Genomic DNA, 21456 nt, shown 5'->3' with positions numbered 1-21456 from the left:
CCTCTCTCTGCTGCACGTTTGTTCCCACTCAGATGCCCAATGCTGTTCAGTTCATGTCCTTTGCTATCGCTTGGGATATCTGAAATAAGAGTTAACTTCCTGACCTGAGAGTCACCTTCAAACTCACCAATGAGATACTCATTGAAATAATACGGTATTTACGCAAATAAGTATTTTCAAATACTTCAAAGTGATTGAGGGCAAACACGCTAAGGAGCGAGGGGGGGGGCAGTCTCGACCATGCCTCTGCTCGACCTGCCACGGGTGCCAGCGGACCTGCCTCTCTGGGGCGGGCAGCGAGAGCCAGCACAGTGTGGTTAGGGGCAGGCCGCCCGGCAGGCTCTGCACTCCCCTGGGGGCCAACTGCACTTTCCAAGGAGTGCAGCTCAGTCCGGGGAGCCCGAGCTAGCTCCTGGCAGCTCAAGTCTTTCTGAAAGGGCAGAGGTAGAATTCACTGTCTGTGCTCAGGGGTCAATTATTTTTTGGGGGGGAGGGGGGCGCTCATTTCCTTCCACTGCCCTTTGTTCCATTCCTTTGAACTCAGATTGCAAACTAGGAACTATCAACCCTAGGTACCTTCGCGCAACTCAGGTCATCAGGAAATGGGCGCATTCACCTTGAACACCTGACAATCTCTAGGTGAAGGAAATCTCTCGGAATTGCAACGCATCTGACACTCACCCATTTCCAAAACAGATGCGAAAACCCTTAAAACGGGCTGCCCTGCCTGGCCCCACCCGCCCCACAGCCCGCCCTCATTTCGTGTTCAGTTCGTTTTCCAGTTCCGTCAGTTTCCGTGAAGCTTTCACTCTGTCGGACACGTCCTGGCCTTGTGAAAACAGCCGCTGGCGCTCCTTGAATGTCAAGTTTTCCGGGGCTCCAGAAAGCCCGGACGGATCTGCATCCTGGCTGCATAGGGAAAATGCAAATGATTACACGTCACAGGGGAAGCAGGCATCAGTAAGTATGTCAGCTCACACAGCGGGCGAGCTAGATTTTCTGACCGTTCTGCTGCTGTTGGAAACATAGCCAGCAAAGCACAGTGCTGTGCCTGTTTCTCCGCAGACAACCCAGTGGCCTGACGGCATTCCTCTAGTCGTGCAACCCCGCCCACACTCCTCTAGGGCCTTGTTCCTCCCCCAGCTTCCAGTCTCATCTTTCGGGCTGCTGTTGTCAGCGATCCCACAGATAGGTCTTAAAAGAGCATCTGCTCCACGCAGACCTTGTTGACTAATTAAGCTAACCTGGCACTTGACTGCTAACCAGAAGGCTGGCGGTTCAAACCCACCAGCTACTCCTCGGAAGGAAGATGGGGCAATCTACTTCTGTAGTGATACTGCCTGGGAAACCCAAGGAGGGGTCGCCATGAGTCGAGTCCAACTCGACGGCACATAACAACAACAACAACAACAACAACAACAACAGTGTTTAGTTTAAAGAAGACTTCAGGGAATGTTTAAGGTGTAAAGATGACCTCAGGACAACAGTTACAGGAGTTCATCAGCCTCCATGATTCCACAAAATCTAGATTTCATCAGAATTTTAAATTCTGTTCTGCACTTCCCCCCACCCTTTGGTTAGGATTCCTCAATGGAATCTTTGACCAAAATGTTTGGTAACAGTAGCTGGGCACCATCCAGTTCTTCTGGTCTCTTGGCAGAGGCAGCAGGTGTTCACAGAGCCATCAGCCACACAGCCCACCTCCCCTTCCTGTTCCTGAGTAAGATTTCAGTAAGACACTATTCTCTGTCCCACACCACCCTAACCCTCCCTGTAATTAAAATTACGAGGACTGCTTTTAAGCTCACATATAGAAAGGGCAAGGGCCGTCTCCCTACTCAGGTGTTAACCTCCTCAGGCATGTCTAATTCTCAAAAGGCTCGTAATTTATAGCAAGAAGATTAAGTCCTGCCAGTGAAACAAGTTCACAGGATACAGTTTCAAAAAGAGCATTTTTATAAATCCAGCATGCACCTGTGTGGCGTCTCAGTGTGTGCTTGATATGACCATAATGGCAGCCTATAAAACAATACACACACTTGATGTGAGAAGTGTGACCCTAATTAAGGGCACTGTGACCCTGATACAAGGGCAGTATGCCCTAATTAAGGACAGTGTGATCCTGATGGAAGAACAGTATGACTGATCCTAACGTATTGACAGTGTGACATGGACAATTTTCCTGGTTGTCCAACTTCAATGCTGTAGGAACTACCAGGTAACAGTGTTTCTGACTAAAGCTGCCTCACAGCCCACTGGTGGTCTAGTGCCATCAGGGTGGACCCTTGGGTGTCATCCAGCATTTCTGCCCTTCCCTGGTAGAAAGGGACCAACATTGTGGCCACTACCCTATGTGCCGGCTGTAAGCTTGGAAACCCACACCACTGTCTGAACACACGATAAACAGAGCGTGTGGGTGCACACTTCACATCAGGCCTGTGAGCTGCTGGCAGGTCTGAAATCCCACCAGCCCCCTTCCGCCCTGACAGGGTCGGCCCGGGGAACAGAGAGCGCCCCTGACTGGCCCGAAGCAGTGGCGCCGCACGACTGGGCGCACCTTTTAGCCCGTTTCTCTCTCGGGTCCCGGTGAGCATCCTGAGCACTCACAGCTGGTCCAGCAGGTCCCGGGTGCGAGTCCAGCCCTTTTCCAGAAAGAGAACATCAGTGTCAGAGTTGCTGCACCACACCTGGCCCTGCACTGCTGACAAAGACGCAGGGCCCAATGAGACAAGACATCTTTCCCTACTGACAGAAAAGCAAGCCACGACTCAGAGATGACAAAGGACCCAGCAATTGGACAATCACGCCCGACGGTGGCCTGTGTAAGCCAATCACACTCCCCTCAGAAGGTGCTCAGCTCCTGGCCTGGCGCCTGCGTCACCAGAGACGTGAGCCGTGTTGGTCTCAGGGACCGACAGATACCTTGATGCAGAAGACGAACATCAAGTCACAGTGCGTAACTACCACGGCTGCAGAAGAAACCTCCACAGAGGACTCAGGGAGGAGATGGGCAAACCCCTGGAGACACACGCCTGACGCTAAGCATTTTCCTCCTGAAAGTCACTAACAGCAAATACAGCCCAGAGCCAGGACAGAATCAGGCGACTGAAGTTCTTCCTTCTTGGAAGATTGGCACAGTTTTGTTTTTCTCAAATACACGGCTAAAATTATGGAAACAAAACAAAAACTTTTCAAACAAACTGGGAGCGCGTCTTGCATTTAGCAGTAGGGCCAGTGTGGAAGACTCCCCGGTGAGGCTAAGACGGAGAGATGCGAGGCAGCACACACGCTCGGGAGACTGCCTCTCACAGGGCATGCAGCAGCACGGAGGTGACCAGGTGTCGCCCTGGCAACACCAATATGCATCCCGTGACCTTCAGGAGCGATGAGGCAGATGAAAAGTTTTACCAACTCCTGACAAGGTCTCCAAGATAACAGTATCATTAACACTGTATTAGAACCGCAACCCAGTGAATCAGCACTGCGGTATTTCTATCGATTGTGAAATTGGTGAGGCAAAAAAATGCCCTCCCATCTGAAGGACCTGTGCTGTGGCTGGGCAGAGCCCACGTCACGGAGGAGAACTACCCCATCGGGTCTCCTAGACTGTCATCCTCACGGGAGCACATGGCCAGGTCTCACCCTCGGAGGTGCTGAGTGGGTCAAAACCCGCCAACGTGCTGCCTGGCAGCCGGCTCCCCGCTGCACCCCCAGGGCGGCTCAGCGCCACCCCAGGCCGGACTACTAAACGCTCAAAAGCTTCAGCCAACACTGACTGCACTGAGTGCTGGATTAGACAGGCCACATGATTACACTCCCACGTTGAAATGATCCTTTTTACATGATCCATCTTTTCTCTGAAAAGGGTCCCGAGCCAAGCGGACACGCCCATGTCCAGACACAGGGAGTTCTGTCCTGCGACACCCTGGGCACTGCAGCTGCCCCTGGAGGGACACAGCTCAGCCACAGTCCTGTGGAGGGAGCCACGCTCAGCAAGGACCCAGAGTGTCACACTGGGCTCCACTCTCCCCCCAGGCGGCCAGCCCACGTGGGCACCGGCGAGAAAGCAGGGCCTGCTGGGAGTTTGTCTATGCTCATTTTCCTCCTGGTTTTGTTTGTTTTTACAAACACTGTGTTGGACCTTTTGAGCTTTGCTTTAAGGATGACACCAGTTTCTTCCACTGGTAAAAATTAATTCTTCAACTTTGTAAGCTTTTTCAAATTTTAAAACCTTTTGGAGTTCAAGCACCAGGTACTTTCAGTTGCCTTTATATGAACTAGCATAGTATGTGTGGAATGAATTTCTGAGAGCTGTAACGGCAAGCACCCTGGGGAGCAGCTCTGCTCGCAGTGCCCAGTGGAAGAAGCCAGGGAACGCGTATGAAGCGTGTGCTTTGCCCGAGGCCCAGAGAAGGGTGAGACAGAAGGCGCCCAGGTGAGCGGGACGAGGAGATGGTGGCAGAGGGTGGGCTGTAGGTGAGGTGCACAGAGCCATGCTTCATGAAGGAGCCCGCACCAGACACACGATCAGAGTGTGGGTGTGCGGTAAGACCGGGGTTAGCAGAGAGCCTGAAAGCCAGGAAGGCAAAGTGACGCCAGCTACGGGATTCTCAGCTGTCACCAAAATGTCATCTGTGACGTGTCACTTATAAAATATCTGGGCTTCAGCTTCTAATTTGATATAAGGAAATTACTGGCATCTCACTTCAAAATCTGGTATCATGCCATCAACATCCCTACGTGGTGCCAAACTCAAGACGTTTACAACAAAAATTTTACGAAAATACCTAAGTCTGGCTGCCAGACTGACTTCATGGAAACACAGCCAGACACAGGACCTTCAACAAGGACAGAGCTCTGATCTGGGGACAGATGGCATTCTGCCAAAGCTCCCTTACTGGACAAGAGCCCAGTTAGACTGGTTTTCAGATCAGCAGCAGGTGGGACTGTCAAAGAAAATAAACTGCTGATTTTTAAAGCAAAGTAACGTTCCGCTTCGCCAGGGCTGGGTGTCCTGTTCGGGGTGGCAGCACCCAGAACGCGGAAGACGCCACACCTTGGGCTATTCATAAGCAGTGCTGTCAGAATCTGTACCCCTTCCGGTGGTGGGGTCTGAACTCGGGACCCTCTCACTCAGTCCTGCTTCAACGCCATGCAGCATGGCTCCCGTGCACCATCAAACGTGAAGCCACAGCTCAGGCACCTACGTGCTGACCAGGGCTGGCGACAAGTGCTGCAGTGTGCCAAGACGCAGGGCGACAGTGAGGAAGGACCTTAGTCAGAGGGAAAGAGGCGGCCCCGCGTCATTTCAGACTAATGTGGTCTCACAGCCCGGCAAGGGCAGCTGTGCATTCATCACCCTGTTGGACAGAGCCCGTCCACTACGCCTAGCGCCCACCCTCAAGGGGCAGCCTTTCTGTTGGCAGGGCCCCATGGCACTTACTCTGGGGCAGAGTTCTACTTAGCCAAGTAACTCAGCAATGACCCCAGCACTGTTCCAGGCACAGATACCGGGCCAAGGCCCTGGCTCTGGCCCATGGGAGGGTTGTGGGGCGGGTGGGGAATGAACCAAGCCAAGGCCAACAGTACTGCAGTCAGCTGAGGGAAGATGCGGGGCTGACTGCTGCGAGCTGACCAAAGGGGAGCCGGGACAGAGAACTGGAAGACGTTTCCAGAAAGGCGTGAACACAGGCATGGATTGGAGGCAGGGTCCCCAGCCAGGAGCAGGATCAGTGGAATCAAAGCCCAGTGCCCAGTGATCGGCAGAGTGCGGACAGCCACCCAGGCAGGAGCCGCCCGGCTCCTCTTTCTGCTCTACCTGGGGAGGCCCCAGGGCGGCAGGAGCTCGGTTGTTTTGGAGGGGGCAGGGGCTGGCCTGCTTGGTGGGCAGTACTGTTGGCTTTGACCAAAGGTGGCTGGAATGAGTTGGAAACAAAGATGCCATCGGAGACAGGGCGCAGCTGGCGAGTGGGCTGCGGTTTAGGGGCGGTGGCCAGAAGGTCCCCATATGACTGTCTTGTGCTGGCGTACTTATCCTGACCTGCCAGGCTGGGATCCTCCTCCTCCTCACTGTATGTGACAAACGTGGCCGTGAACAGCGAGTCAGGGGAGCGGGCCTGCGTTTTGAGGTAGGAGGTGTGGCGCTGAGGTGGGGGAGGAGGAGCGCCGGGCGCGGGGACCGGGCACGGGGGCTGGTAGTCCCGTGGAGGTGGCGGTCGGCACAGACCCGGCTCCTCAGCCTCCACCAGCCCCCGCTGGGCCTCTTCGTGCTGTCGGCGCCGCTCAGCCTCCAGGCGGCTGTAATAGCCTTCTTCCTGACGCCTCTGCAGGCAGAATAAACAGAAGGTGGCGTTAGTGGGGACAGCAGGGCCCACTGTGCCACCCGGAGTACCACCCACCCACCACAGGTGGGGCAGACCGTGACCGGACAGGCAGGCTGGGGGCCTGAGGACACATATCACTATCCTGAGAGTGTTGGGAGGGGAGGGGCAGCGGGTGGGAGGGGGCAGCGGATGCGTGAGGGGCGCCAGGTGGGAGGGGGCGTCAGACACGCGAGAGGGGTGCCGGGCAGCAGAGGGCTCCGAAGCATCAAGCACGTGGACTCTGGGGCCTGCAGACCTCGCTCCCCGTCCCCTTCCAGCCGCCAGACTGCACTCGGCTCAGTCCTTGGCTCCCTCCTGCTCTTCCCAGAGCAGTAACTTACCTGTTCCTGCTGCATTTCAAGAGAAAAGAAAAGTCACAATAGCTACAACGGCCTTTCTGAATTGCGAATGCACACACTTTTCCAGGAAATGGAAGTGGACTCAGGAGCCAGTTCGTTCCCTGCAGGAGTGGGGACTGGCCGTCTAGTTTACCCCAGCCGTGCAGAGGCAGGCAGGTGGGGGCAGCCGCATTCATCCCCCCTCCCCACGATCTAAAGGACTCCAATCTTAGTCAACTCCCTGACGGACAGAAACGCAGAGCCGGGCATGAACAGCAACAGCAAGGAGAACTCAGATCGCTTGGACATAGTGGACATTTCTTCTGACATACATCTGCACAGACCACAGTTGACAGTGGTGAAATTAACAGTAGAACCAGTAACAGCACAGTTTTGTTAAAGATCCACATAAGTTTAGAGTACAAGGAAAAGTTACCAAGAAAGCGAACCGGAGAGATGAGAGGGTGTCACCTGTGGTACCTCCAGCACTCAGTGCCGCAGGACTGGGAGGGAGCTGACTCCCTCCCCTAGAGACGCCTACTGTCAGGGACCCTGCCAGCATCAGTTCAAAGCTTCAGCCCCACTTCAGTTTCCGCGTCTGTGCTTCACTCCACTACCCTAAGGCTGCGCGCACACACAGAGTACACGCAGTATACACAGATACACCCCAACACTCAGTACACACACAGAGTGTATGCAGACATACCCTGACACTGAGTACACACAGAGTATATGCAGACACACACCCCGACTCTGAATACAGAGTATACACACACCCAGACACCGAGTACACACACCCACAAAGTATATGCAGACACACCCCAAGTCTGAGTACACAGAGTATACCCACACCCAGACACCGAGTACACACAGAGTATACGCAGATACACCCCCAACTCTGAGTACACACACAAAATGTATGCAGACACACCCCAACTGAGTACAGAGTATATACACACCCAGACACCGAGTACACACACACACAAAATATATGCAGACACACCCCAAGTCTGAGTACACAGAGTATAGCCGCACCCAGACACCGAGTACACACAGAGTATATGCAGATACACCCCCAACTCTGAGTACACACACAAAATGTATGCAGACACACCCCGACTCTGAGTACAGAGTATATACACACCCAGACACCAAGTACATACACACACACACACACAGTATATGCAGACACACCCCAAGTCTGAGTACACAGAGTGTACCCACACCCAGACACTGAGTACACACACACACACATACACAGAGTATATGCAGATACACCCCCAACTCTGAGTACACACACAAAATGTACGCAGACACACCCTGACACTGAGTACACACAGAGAACAGACACACTCCAACTCTGAGTACACAAAGTATACACACACCTCAACACTGAGTACACACAAAGTATATGAAGACATACCCCAACTGAGTACATAGAGTACACAGAGTACATAGAGTACAACTGAGTACATAGAGTACACAGAGTATACACACGAACCGACTCTGAGTACAAACACACACAAAGTTTATGCAGACACACCCCAACTGAGTACATACACACAGAGTATATGCAGATACACCGCAACTCTTGAGTACACACAGAGTATACACACATCCTGACTCTAAGCACACACACACAGTGTACAAAGACACACCTCAACACTGAGTACAAACACACAGAATATATGCAGACACATCCTGACTCTGAGCAGAGTATACATACACCCAGAGTGCACACAGAATATATGCAGACACACCCCAACTCTGAGTAAACAGAGTATATGCAGACACCCCAACACTGAGCATGTGTGCATACCCAGAGTATATGCAGACACACCCAGACACTAAGTGCACACACAGAGGATATGCAGACACACCCAGACACTGAGTACACATAGACACACACAGAGTATACACAGACATACCCCAACACTGAGCATGCGTGTGCACGCACACACACACACGCACACATACAGAGTATACAGACACACCCCAACACTGAGTACACATACACATCTATCCTGAGGACACCACCCCAAACACTGACACATACACCCAGTCAGTGAAGACACATGCACACCATGAGGACACCCCCACCCAACAATGACACACCCCCACAGACACCAAGGGGGCACACACACATATACCCTGACATTGAGTACACACACACAGTGAACACACTCAGGATGCACTCACTGACCCTGAGTACAGACACACCCGGACACCGACACACATACACCAAGTCGTGTGTGTGTGTGAAAACACACAAACACTGAGCACACACACACACAGACACGTTAAGTACACACAGATACTCCAGACACACACACATAGCCCAAGGACACACTGAGGACCCAAACACCAACACGTCTCAGAGGGCACTCTCAGGGAGAAGCCAGCAGCCCAGAGGCCAGCCCCACCATCCCCCTGGGCCCACTTCATCTTCACAATGAGGGGAAATTCTGAAAACAAGACGGTTGCATCTCACTGCCTACATAAAGTGAGAGCTTCCTTGGGAGCCGGGGAGTCGACTCCCTTGTGACTTGGGCGGCTTTTCAAGGAACTGTCAGGAACCTCAGTATTACATGGTAACATCAAAGGGGACCCAACGCATCTTTAGTTACAGAAAAGCAGATACAGGCCATGATCCAAGGAGACAATGTGCTACCACCCAAGTGGCACGTTTCTCTAGGACAAAGCACGCCATCCATGTGGGAGTCTATGAAAATAAGCTGGGGGGCTTCTTTTCACCCCGACTGGCAGTTACAGAAGCAGCCACTAAAATGTGAGGGTCTCGGACAGAGAGTTGTGAGAACGCATATTGGAAAAACCCAGCAGCTGAGGGTTCTGCAACACAGCCAACAGGAGCTGGCCCCTCAGCCCCGTGTGGCGTGGGACGCGGCCCACGGCCCACTCACCACCCCAGCACAGGGGGCACATGCTGCAGAGGGGACCACAGGGGAGTCAGCCCAGAGCCGGGGCACAACATTCCCAAACAGCTAGGAACAGCTTCTGAGGAGCAGCCGAAAAACCCACCCACCAGAAAAATTGGCAAGCGGCTCAAATGTCAAACACGTGGAGATCTGATTTCCTTAGAAAGACCCCCCCAATCTTGACTTATCATTACAAAACTGGAAGACACAGGTGGGCTCATCCTGAGAGCTCCAAGCCATGGTGACCTGATTACATACAACAGGTAAGACAGTCAGACGCTGTCAGAGATGGTGAGAGTCTCTAAGACTCGAAAGTCACCAATTTCAAACCAGCTGTGGTTCTCAGGCCACAGTGTCTGTCCGTCCATCTCAGACTGCTCTGCATCCCGACAGATCTTAGGAGACGCCCCCTCTAGTTCCTCTTTTCCTGGGGCACCGCCCTAACATCGTTCTCTGGACTCTCAAGGAGGGGATTAGGGGACAGAGCCGACGTTGCCCCACGGGGAGTCACAGCGCTCGCAGCTCCCCCTTCACAGAAGGGAAGTGACAGGAAAGGGCAGCTCTCGGATGCAGGCCTCGCACCTGGTCCTCGCAGACACACAGACAGCACGGCCAGGGAGCCAAAGCGAGAGAGGCCGAGGACGCAGACAACACGTGGCAAGTGTTCCCCCTCTGACAACACGGGCACCCAGAGGCCTCGAAAGAAATGACATCTGGAAGCAAGCGTCGCGCCATCGTGCGTAACGGGTTACGCGCTAAGCGAACCATCTTGGTAACGTTTTATAAGTCACTGGCTTTCTTTGACACCAGCTGGGACGGGTTAACTTCAGTAAGTTGTCTACGTAACATGGTCAGTGTTCACGGCTCTCTTACTACGCTCCCAGTGCCTCCCGTGGTGGAAATTCAATTTCCAAGTAACTAGACACACGTCACCACAACAGCTGGCCCGCGCCAGGAAGGATGCCTACCAGGGCAGACCGCCCCCTTGGAGTCCAGAGGTGAGAGAGGAGGGTCTGGAGACAGGGTTCAGAAGAGAGGTGCTGGGCCCAGCCAGGGAGTTTGTGGTCCAGTCGCCAAAGCTGGGGCCCAGGCCCTGCCCCGTGGCGGGCCTGTGGGGGACTACCGCGGCTGTGCCCTCGCCCGCGGGCCACCAAGCTCAGGCCGCGCACCATCCCAGCTCCTCAGAGGACCAGGACCTTTTCCTCGGCGTCCCGCCTCCCGCGCTCCTCCTCTCGGCGCCGCTCGGCCTCCTGGCGGGCTCGGTCCTCCGCCTCCCGCTGCCGCAGCTCCTCCAGCTGCTGCTGCCTCCGCCGCTCCTCCTCCTGCAACTAACGACAGATCAACTCCACTTTCCACTCGGGGAGACCCTCGACGGCACACTGAGCGCACAGGTAGGACGAGCAGGCAGACAGACACACACACACGGAGTTAATACAAAGCCACCATGGGAAGACCACAGAATGGACACGGCCAACATCTACAGGTCCGGGTACGTCACTGAGAAGCGCGGCCCCAACCCCGGCCGTCCCCCACTGTTAGCGCTTCCGTCCATGCACTAGATACGCACAGTGCCTGCGTTAGAATACTTACGGTACCCAGACTCAAACAAGGGACAGACTCTGGGGCCTGTCTTCCCGAGGACCAAGCTGTCAGCTCCTGTCCTACTCTGGCCCCCTGCCCCCTGCAGTCCCACCCTGGGCTCAACTCGGGGGCCCCCGTCGGAGTCATGGACTGACACTTAGAGGGGACCTTATTCTCACACTCCCATTTCTAAGCGGCTACTCTGTGTGGATGTGTCGGGTGTCTGGGGACCTGCTCCCTACCTCCCGAGAGCACCTCCTACTTTCAGGAAACCGTTTGTCACAAAGTCCTCACGCTGGTCGCACACCATCTCCTGACTGCTTCCCATTTGGCCCAGTCGAGCTCTGAGATTTTGAAACACACCAGTGCCTCCCCTTCATCCTCTTCAACTTCTAGAGCGTGTGGCCATCTCCCTGAGACCTGCATCCCTATGGTTTTAGCTGCTGATCACCCTGGCCACACTTCTCTGTGCCCTACAGCTCGGAAAAGGACCCTGGGAAGGCTCATCTGACCAGACCAGAGTAGAGAAGCCCCCTGTCCCGTGTGGTGCAGCCTAACAGAACGGTACCTCTGACCCTGCTGCACGTGCCCAGACCTCTTGGCGGCACAGACCTGGCTGTACCATTGCACACAGCAACTGCCGACGCCAGCCGACGCCAAGCCACTGACTACAGCCTCTATTCACTGGTAGCACCCCTCCCACGGCAGTCCCCAGGCGCACCCCAACGCCCACAGGAGCGCTGCTCAGTCTACCGCTGGGCTACAGACACAGGGAACAGCAGCAGGAGGACGTGCCCACTCCTGGATTCAGACTGTGTTTGTGTGCACGGCTTTTCAAAAAGACCAAAACCCAAAACCCGACAACAATCCCTTCCTACTGCCTGGGGGAAACACGCCACACTGGTGGGAGAACGACTGGCCCCCACGTCACTAGGCTTCTTTGTGGGAACCAACACCAGCGGCCATCCCAGGAGGACCCTTCCTCTCCCTCAGTGTCGCCAGAAGCCCAGTGCAGGCAGATGGCCGGCTGAGGGGTCTGCAGCAGGGGTCCACAGACACCGCTGAAGGAGAACCGAAGTGGCAAGGGTGGGAAAGGAGAGGTGGCTGGGCAGGGGGCGACTCCTTCCATCCGATGACTCACAGCCACGCAGAGATTCAGCAGTCCCAGGGGCCTGAGTACAAGCTATGGCAGATGCCACTCAACAAAAGGAAGGAACAAAATCAAACCCCAGTCATCAGAACACTGTATTAGAGAGGTAACTGACAGAAACCCAGGGAACTGCAGTAATGCACAGGGCTCCCCTCGGTCAACAAGCACGCAAGGATTCCACCCCGACTTTCTAGACCCAGGTGCACAGGGCAGGCGCGAGGAAAGGTAAAGTCCCACAGGCAGGTCGTTCTCTGACAGGAGCGTACCTTCTAAAATTGTATGGGAACAAGTGCAATCCTCATCTACTGTTTTGGCAACTACTTTGTCTTTTATAAAAGCCTTCCTCCTTCCCAGTCTGGACAGCAATGAGCACGGAGGGTGCCTGTATCCCAAGTGTTAGCAACTGTTGCCGAAGAAAAGCCTCTTAACCGGGCAGTGCTATTTCAAGCCCGTCACAGAGCTCATGCATTTTTACTTCCAAAACAGAAATGCTGCTTAATTTTGCCTGTGGCTCCAGACGCAGCCAGCACGAGCAGCCAGCAGCTCAGACAGGCCCTGAGCGTGGCGCGCCAGTCAGCACCGTCAACGCGTGTTCTGACTTCGGTCACACGTTTAACGGCATGCAGGGACAAACTCCCGCCTCGTGAACACTGGGACTCAAGGACGTGAGCCCACTGCCCAAAGTGAAAAGAACAACGAGACGCTTTTCCAGGAAACAGCTACCACAGCAACCTTACCGCAGTGGCACAGTCAAGTGCGTGACTACTCGCCAAACGGTTGGCAGTTCAAACCCACTGCTAGGCACTTGGGAAGACAGGCCTGGTGACCTGCTTCGGAGCGGTCACAGCCTTGAAAGCCCTGTGGGGCAGCTCTGCTCCGTGCACAATGGGTCGTCGTGGGCGCCATTGACTCAGCAGCCAGGTACGACAATAGGAAGTGGGATTTTGGGAACTAGATCAGCATTGTTGTTGTTGTTGTTATGTGCTGTTGAGTTGGACCTGACTCATAGTGATCCCTCCTTGGATTTCCAAGGCAGTATCACTACAGAAGTAGACTGTCCCATCTTCCTTCGGAGGAGGGCTGGTGGGTTTGAACCACCAGCCTTCTGGTTAGCAGTCAAGTGCCTTAGGCACTATGCTACCAGAGCTGCCTGGATCAGCACACATAAAAATAATCCTCAGAGAATGAATTAAGCTAGTCCAAAGTAAAACCCCCAAAACACCAAAACCACTGCCTTCGACTCAATTCCAACTCACAGCAACCCCCATGGGTGTCTGAGGCTGTAATCTTCACAGAAGTAGATTGTCCATCTTCCTACTATGGAGGGGGTGATTTGAACCACCCTCCTGTTGGTTAGGAGCAGCCCAATGCTTTAACCAGAGCGTCACCAGAGTTCCTTAGTCCAGGTTAAAGTTACCTCTAAACCAAGTCAACCATGCTGGGATTTCAAAACTGCTCGCAGCTCTGTGAGCCTGAACAGCACCCGCAGAGGCTTGACAGAGGTCATCTGTGTTTCCACTGAAGGGATCCATGCTTTTAACAAGAGCGCTGCGATCAGCCTGTCAGTAACTTTCTATCACAAAAGTACACTAACTGCCATCTTTATTCAGAAGGTCTATTAAGGCAGACAATCCTGTTTGGGCAGCCGGTCCTTTGCCTCTGGACACCGTCACTGAGACCCACCAACAAAGAGTCTGTGAGCACGCCCCCTGGCTAAGCCCCTATTGAGTGCAGGATTTGGGTCCCGGGACAGCTGGGTGGGGAACCCAGCCCTGGACCTTGTCCCTGGCCCTCCTCAAGGGGCCTGCTTCCCCGTGAGAACACAGCTGTGCCCCAACTGTTATGTATGGAATGGGAGCACTGAGAGACCAGGAGTCCAGGACAGGTGACAAATGACAGTGTCCTCCTGTAGCACAGCCCACATCCTTTTTTTTTTTTTTTTCCCCAATTTAAAGGAAATGACAATTTTATCAGAAGCTGTGAGGTCCACAACTGCCAGTGCTCTTCAAACACTCTGCTGATACACCCGAGAGGCCGACACACTCAAGAGGAGCAGAGCAACCCAAACCATCCAACCCTCCACCACAGGGCCTGCAGTGGGCAGACGGTGGAGGGCTGGGCCTGCAGTGGGCAGACGGCGGTGGGGTGGGGGTGCAGCGGGCAGATAGCAGAGGGGTGGGGATGCAGTGGGCAGGTGGAGGTGGGGTGGGGTCAAGGTGGGGTGGAAGTACAGTGAGCAGGTGGAGGTGGTGTGGGGTGGGGGTGCAGGGAGCAGGTGGGGTCGAGGTGCAGGGAGCAGGTGGCAGCGAGGGGCAGGGGCTCAGTGTGACTATCCAGAACTGGAGAGCTGGAGACACTACAAAGGACAACAAGACTCTTGTCTGAGACATGTCTCGACCAGAAAGGAAAACCCGGGTGTCGCTGGGGTGGGCGAGCAGGGAGGGGACGCAGATGCAGGGAGGAGGCTGGCGGGCGGCCAGGCTGAGGGAGCCACTGAGTAGCCTCTGGGCACCCCACGGCCCCACGGGGCCCTACCGAGTCTGTGTGGCCAGCCCGAAGCCCGGGACAGGGCCCAGGAAGCCACCTTAATAGTGGCCACCAGTCTTGTGCCCCTTCAGAGAGAACTGAGACTTTCACATGCCAGGTTCTCCTGTCACCACTCATCTGACAGAGCAAGGATTCTAGAAACAGTGGTGTCATTGACAAGACAGCATGACCCGTTTATGGGGAGTCAGACTAAGAGACTGGCGGCACAGTGCCTAAGACATTTGCCAGCCAGAAGGCTGGCAGTCCAAACCCACCAGCCACTCCTCAGAAGGAAGGCTGGGCAATCTATTTCCGTAGCGATACCGCCTCGGAAACCCAAAGAGGGGTCGCTACCAGTCGGATTGGACTCGACGGCAGCGAGTTTGCCTTTTCTATTTGGGTGACTAACAGACAGCTGGTGGTCAGAGTTGACAATGAAAGCCAAATTTCTCTTAAAGGAAAAAAATCCCATGAGCTATTTCTCTGGAATAAAACTCTAAGTGTCCCTTGTCCTGCAGTAGTCTCATTCTGTGTCACACGGGACCATGCCCCAGATGCTGCCTCCACGGGGCTGGCACCAGGGATGTGCCACAGTGCCTGGGGACCAAGGGTCCCACACAGAGGCCAGCACTCAGCCACCACCACATGTGCACCAATACTCCAAGGAAGGAGGAAAAGCTGTTGTTCCTTTCTTCACCTCCAGTGAAGAGATGCTGAGCTCAGTAAGAACGAGGGGGAGTTTCCAGGGAAAAGGCCACTGGAGTGTCCCCCAGGCCCAGGGATGATTTAAAGGACCCCCTGGCACCAGCCTGTCACCCTGCACTGGCTGGGTGTGACGGGCCTCGGCGCCATCCCGCAGTCAGCGTGACTGTCCAGAGGGCTGTGAACCTGGCTCTCACGCGCCATGGGACCCTATGGCTGACTCAGCCTCCCCAGGACGGACATGCCGCCTAGGAACTGATGCTAGAATGTGACATAGTTGTGGTTTTGGCAGATTCGAAATTGGTATGGCTGAAAACGAAAATCCACATGTTAGTGTTTATGGGAGGTAAGATTGTGGATCAACTTGGCTGGGCCTGGCTGAGTGGCCGGGCAGCTGGATGTAGTATCCCCCATGACGAGACTGGTAACTAACTCCATGGAACAATCTATTGGAGCAGCTAGGAGCTGCTTTAGGGATGCAATCTGCTTCCAGCATACAAGAAGCAAATCTGAGGAAGGTCTCCAGCTTACGGCACGCTTGAACCCTGCATGTAGCTGAGTCACTGTTCAACAGCCTGCCACACCCTGCCAATCTTGGGACTTTTTCTGGACTTGAATTAGTGGCCTGCCGTGTTATTTGGTGATATCGGGACTATGCTTTTTCACTTGCTGACATTGGATCTGTCAACCTCGGCAGCCAGCTGCCACCTGAGTGAAAAAAGCCTCCAGCTTCAGTGGCCGGCAGCAAGAGGCAAAGCTGAAGCCCACGGCCCAGGGGCTTTCACCTAGGCCCCAGAGTTGGCACTTTGAACTTGGACCTCTAGCCTCCAAAAACCGTAAGAATGAACTTGTTTGTTCAGACCACCCATTTGTGGTACATTCCTGTCAGAGAGGCACTGGGTAACCAAAATAGTGTTAAAATAAAAACAAGAGGAAACAGGCAAACACGTACTGGAGACCACTCTCAACTCTAGCAATAGTCAGCTGCGTCCTAAGTGGCACATGGTGTCAAAGCCCTCCCCACAGAGTTTCTAAGAACTGCACGTCGACAGCCGAGTTCTAAGGCAGCAAGAACAAAACTGATGATTCACTGCCAGCTCCCTCACACTGGCTCCCATCCATGAGCACCTGTCACGGAGTAAGGAGACACAACACAGGGTTTAGGGCTAAAACTAAGAGCAGGTAGGAGCCATAAACAAACAGGGACACTGAAAGTTCACGAGAGAAGCAGAGTGAGGAGACGCAGCACATTCAGGGGCATGCTTCTAGGGTCCCTGAGCTAGCACCCAGGCCAAGGACACCGTGGGTGCCGGGCCTGAGCTGGCATCCAGCTGAGGGCACCCACAGGCACCAGGCCTGAGCAAGCATCTGGGCAAGGACGCCTGTGGGCACCGGGCCTGAGCTAGCATCTGGGCAAAGACACCCATGGGTGCTGGGCCTGAGCTGGCATCCAGGTGAGGGCATCCACAGGCACCAGGCCTGAGCCAGTATCTGGGTAAGGACGCCTGCAGGCACTGGGTTGAGCTAGCACCCGGGCAAGGACACCCATGGGTGCTGGGTCTGCATCTGGGAGAGCACACCTGCAGGCACCAGACCTGAGCTAATGCCCAGACGAGGACACCCACAGGTGCTGAGTCTACAGAGAACATACAACGACCATCACTGAAAGGAAAAGAACCCAGACAGGAAAAAGTACCAAAGGCAAAGAAACACGGACATACCAACTCTAGAACAGAGATTGCTGGCAGAGCGGTCTGCTGCAGGCAACAGAAGAGAAAGAGAGATGGGGTGTGAGCAGAGGAGTTGTGTTCAGGCCTGTTCCCACCACGGGCGTGTCTGGGGCTATCTTCCTTCACCTGTTTCTGAAGGGCAACCTCGGGAAAAAAGTACACAACTACAGGCTAACTCGCAGTGACAGCAGACAGAGAAGCATCCACCCGGTACCAGCGTTTGGGTTTTGTCATTAAGATATGCAGAAACTACAAACCCAAAATCTCTCTCCGCTCTCCTATTTAGAGACTAAGATGATAATCTTTTATCGTTTTAATAAGTCGCCACATACTAGAAGGTCATTTTTCTGGAGAAATGTAATTCCCACTAAGGGGCTGTGAAATGTTCAGGGCTGGAGACTGGAGAAACTGACAAATCCTGAGTGCATCCCCTCAGGAGAGAGGAGCCACGGAGCATTACAGGGTGGGACTCTTTGCTCAGTGTTGTGGGGATAGGTTACAACAGCAGCGAACGGCCATCTGATCTGCACCCACAATGGTCTTACAGTCGAGTCTGGGTGCAGGAAAGGGCAGCCTGTCTTTTCCTCTGGGTTTGGGGCTGGAGGCACGAAGCCTGAGTGCTGAATAGCGCCAGCTGGGACCCAGCTCCGGGAAGCCTGGCCAGAGTGGAGGTGACCACACACAGACAACAGCAAGCACAGATAGGACGCGTCAGGTAAGGAGGGCCAGCGTGCCCTGCTCCAGCAGGGCAGGGGCCGCACGAGAGGGCCAGGACTCTGACGGCGACAGCACACGCCAAGTGACCAAGCAGCTGCTCCCTCCAACAGAATGCTCCTGGTGGTAAATTTAGTCATTCTTACAGAAGTCACTGCTGGCCAGCGGGCAGACGCTACCAACAGCAACCCCCAACACGGAGGCCTGCCTTCCCTTAAGCAATGGTAGTGACTCTCGTGGGCTGACTGTGTGCGGGCCCCCAGGAAAGAGCCCACAGGGTGCACGGAGCGGGGCTGCGTGCTGGGCACCACGCGCTGACCCCAGACAAGCTAAAGCTCCATGTCTTAGGAGGCGGCAAGACCTCAGTGCTCCTCAGGCCAGTGGTGCTGCCTCAGACCTGTGGTGCAGACAACACTGGAAGGACAGATGGAGCCCAGGAGGCAGGAGAGTATGCTCTCGGCTGTGTTTCCTCAGAACGGTTCACTGGGTAAAGCTTTTCTAGAAGATCGCCAGAACTCAGGAGCAGGAGGCACTCAAAGGAGCTGACCTCCAGTTACAGCAAGAGCCAGCGGCACCGGTCACCACCCAGCTCTGCCCACGTCTCTGCCAGCAACGCTCCCAGGAGGTAAGAAGGAATCTTGTTTTTCTCTTTAGTTTGGTTTTTGACAACTTGTAGCATTAAATGATTTAAATTTTACTTCATTTTATTTTGAAGAGAAAGAACCAAAGCAGTTGATTCCATAACACAGAATGTGAAGAAAATCAAGAATTCTTAGTGTTTGCAGTGAACTGCAGTCAATGTGTCACCACCAGGATCACTGCTGTGCAGATGATTTCCGGTTATGACATTCAAAATGCCAATCTCACACCCTTAAAGCTGATATTCTTTGTCAACCACCATGAAGTGCTGATGACTGAGATCTGAGGGCAGCAGCTGGCCCTCCACTTGTTTTTGTGCATAAAGTTTCATTGGAACACGGCCATCTGTGGACAATGGGCTAGAGCTGCTGTTGTGCTGTATGGCGGAGCTGAGTGGCAGTGAGGGTGTGTGGCCACCAAGCCTGCACTATTTACCATTTGGGCCACTATGAAAACATCTGCTGACCCCTGATTAAGAGCATGGCTGGTTGGTACCAAATCTTAAAAAGGATCAGGATGCATTTACTAGTCAGAGCAATTTCAGGTCCCACTTACACTCTCAGCCTCACAGCCCTGGCTCACTCCCGTGGGCATCAGCCAACAGCACGTGCCACGAACAGCCCCGCCCCCGAGAGCACGGCTGGGGCCCGGCGTGCAGCCGCGGCACCGACCACGGAGCCCCCTTTACCCTGGCTCTCCTCTCAGCCTCCAGACGCTGCATGACCAGCAGGGCGTCCACGTCGTCGTCGTCGTCGTCCTCCTCCTCCTCATCCTTCTGCTTGGACTCCTGCAGCCGCTTCTGGAACTGCCACTCCAGGAGGAGCCTGCGCAGCCGGTCGCTCTCCTCGGCGCTGCGCTCGGCCTTGGCCTGCAGCTCCTGGACCTCCCGGCTCAGCAGGTCCACGATGTGCAGCTGCTGCTGCTGTTCCAGCTTCTCCTTGGCGTCCCGCTTCCACGGGTCCGGCGACAGGCTGTCGCCGGACGACAGCTCCTCCTTGCTGACGGTGATGTACTGCAGGTCCCGCCGCTCGATGGTGCGCGGCTGCTGCTGGGGCTGCAGCTCGCGGATGACTGTCTCCGGGGGCCTCTGCAGGGTGGAGGGCTTCTCCAGCTTCCCCGGCTGCGCGGGCACCGGGGAGAAGAGCGCAGGGTTCAGGGCCTGGGTGCGCATCTGGCCCAGCTTCCGCTCCTGCTCCCTGCGCTTCCTCTCACGCTCCTCTTCCAAGCGAGCCTTCTCCTTCTCATACCACCTCTGCTGCTCTTCTCTCTTCTTCCGCTCAGCCGCCGCAGCCGCCTGGGCAGACGGGGTGCCCACCTGGCCCACAGCAGGGGCGGGTGGCAGGGGCAAGTCCATCGGCATCCCGTCAAAGTCGCTGGCGTAGTGCACAGGGGGCGGAGGGGGCGGGGGGGGCAGGTCTGTGCGGATGGGCTGGGAGACGGCCACTGGCGTCGACTGGGCGGCAGTGGGTGTTTTCCAACGGCCAGGGCCGCTTTTGGTTAAAGTGGACGCAGGGGTGGCAGGTTTAGAGGAATGGTTCAGCTGCTCTTGGCTCGATGTGCTGGACTCCACTGAGTAGCCCTGGTTTAGCCACATGTCACTGTCTGACTTCCGGTCCACAGCAGCGGCCACCCGATGCCTCTCGAGCTGGTACACGTGGTCATCTCGAAGCTCTTCTTGGGAACGGGTAACACGCTGGAAAAGAGAGCAGCACTGTTACCCTCCAACCACCTACCAAAGGGCATTAACCATTGTAACTTCAGAAAGAAGAGCTACTCAGAAAACTGAGCTCACGACAGGGCCCAAGTGCAATTCAGCAGCTGACTGTGTGGCACCACGGTGCTTCCTCAGTGCCTCTGGCTGTGGAGTGCAAGGGAAGCTGTGCCTACTCTCTGTCACTGCTGAGACCATCAGACACAAAAAAGATCAAGCCTTTCCTCAACCGTGCCCACCACCCCCAGCATGCCACCACCACCAGTGCTCGTCTCTGGAGGGGATCAGCCACACGTGGACTAGAGAGACACCCCTCTTGAGTGGCACAGAGCGCACTGTCCAACTGTGTGTCCAAACCCACCGCCCATCAGCCTCCAGGGCAGGGCCAGGCTTAGGGCAGCTTCTGATTCTGACATGAATTAGTACCAGATGGGGCCTCTCAGCTCTCATTGCCCACTCCTAGAATGTGGGAGCCTGCAGTTCAGGCTTTCCATGACTGGTGCTCCAGGATCAAACACTAAGGCAACATACTAAGTCTTCTATCCTACCTGTTATTCCTCACTCAGCCACAAAACCATGAAAGGAAACAGGATGCTGACGGCAATCCTGTCCTGCAGACTGAGCAATGCTCACCGTCCGTCAGAGTGGCGCACTCTCATGGCACGTGGGCATCTCACCTGAGCGGCCAGATTGGCACGGTCATCGTCCATGTGCAGGTGCGGCTTATCCTCATGATCCAGCCACTGGCTCTGTGTGGGGACCATCCGGTCCTGGGACTTGGATGCAGGGAAGGTGAAATACTCACGAGGGTGTGTCTGTGTGGGGATGGGATATGCTTCCGGCCGGGGCGGAAGGGCCTGCTCCTGGGGAAGGCAAGAGCACAGGAAAGTGGGCTCAGGACCTGCACAATGGGCTCACGGAACTGCAGTTACCTACTTCAAATGGGAAGGGAAGAGATTTCAACAATGAGTTTAAAGATTAGTGTTTGAGTCTATTCCAGGAACAAGAAGAAACATTTTATTTTGCCAAGACTTAACTTAAAATGAATTTACTCAACTACTGTTTTT

At 54.8% G+C, this 21456-nt stretch overlaps 1 protein-coding gene across 1 annotated transcript in view; it reads right to left on the bottom strand.

Annotated features, from left to right (window-relative positions):
- Nucleotides 1-755: 755 nt before the first annotated feature.
- AFDN (afadin, adherens junction formation factor) overlaps nucleotides 756-21456 on the bottom strand; it is a 137602-nt gene continuing 116901 nt past the window's right edge. Inside the window, exons 28-33 of the mRNA XM_042782258.1 lie at nucleotides 21067-21252; nucleotides 19367-20371; nucleotides 10833-10964; nucleotides 5819-6323; nucleotides 2558-2642; nucleotides 756-909 (exon numbers count right to left, since the gene is read on the bottom strand). Coding sequence (XP_042638192.1) covers nucleotides 756-909; nucleotides 2558-2642; nucleotides 5819-6323; nucleotides 10833-10964; nucleotides 19367-20371; nucleotides 21067-21252 — 2067 coding nt within the window. The remainder of the gene's footprint in view (nucleotides 910-2557; nucleotides 2643-5818; nucleotides 6324-10832; nucleotides 10965-19366; nucleotides 20372-21066; nucleotides 21253-21456) is intronic.

The sequence above is a fragment of the Orycteropus afer genome, unplaced genomic scaffold (genome assembly GCF_000298275.1).
Source record: "Orycteropus afer afer isolate SDZICR_OR568_19922 unplaced genomic scaffold, OryAfe1.0 scaffold00273, whole genome shotgun sequence".
NCBI classification, from domain to species: Eukaryota; Metazoa; Chordata; class Mammalia; order Tubulidentata; family Orycteropodidae; genus Orycteropus; species Orycteropus afer.
This window is presented reverse-complemented; position numbering and strand designations above follow the sequence as displayed.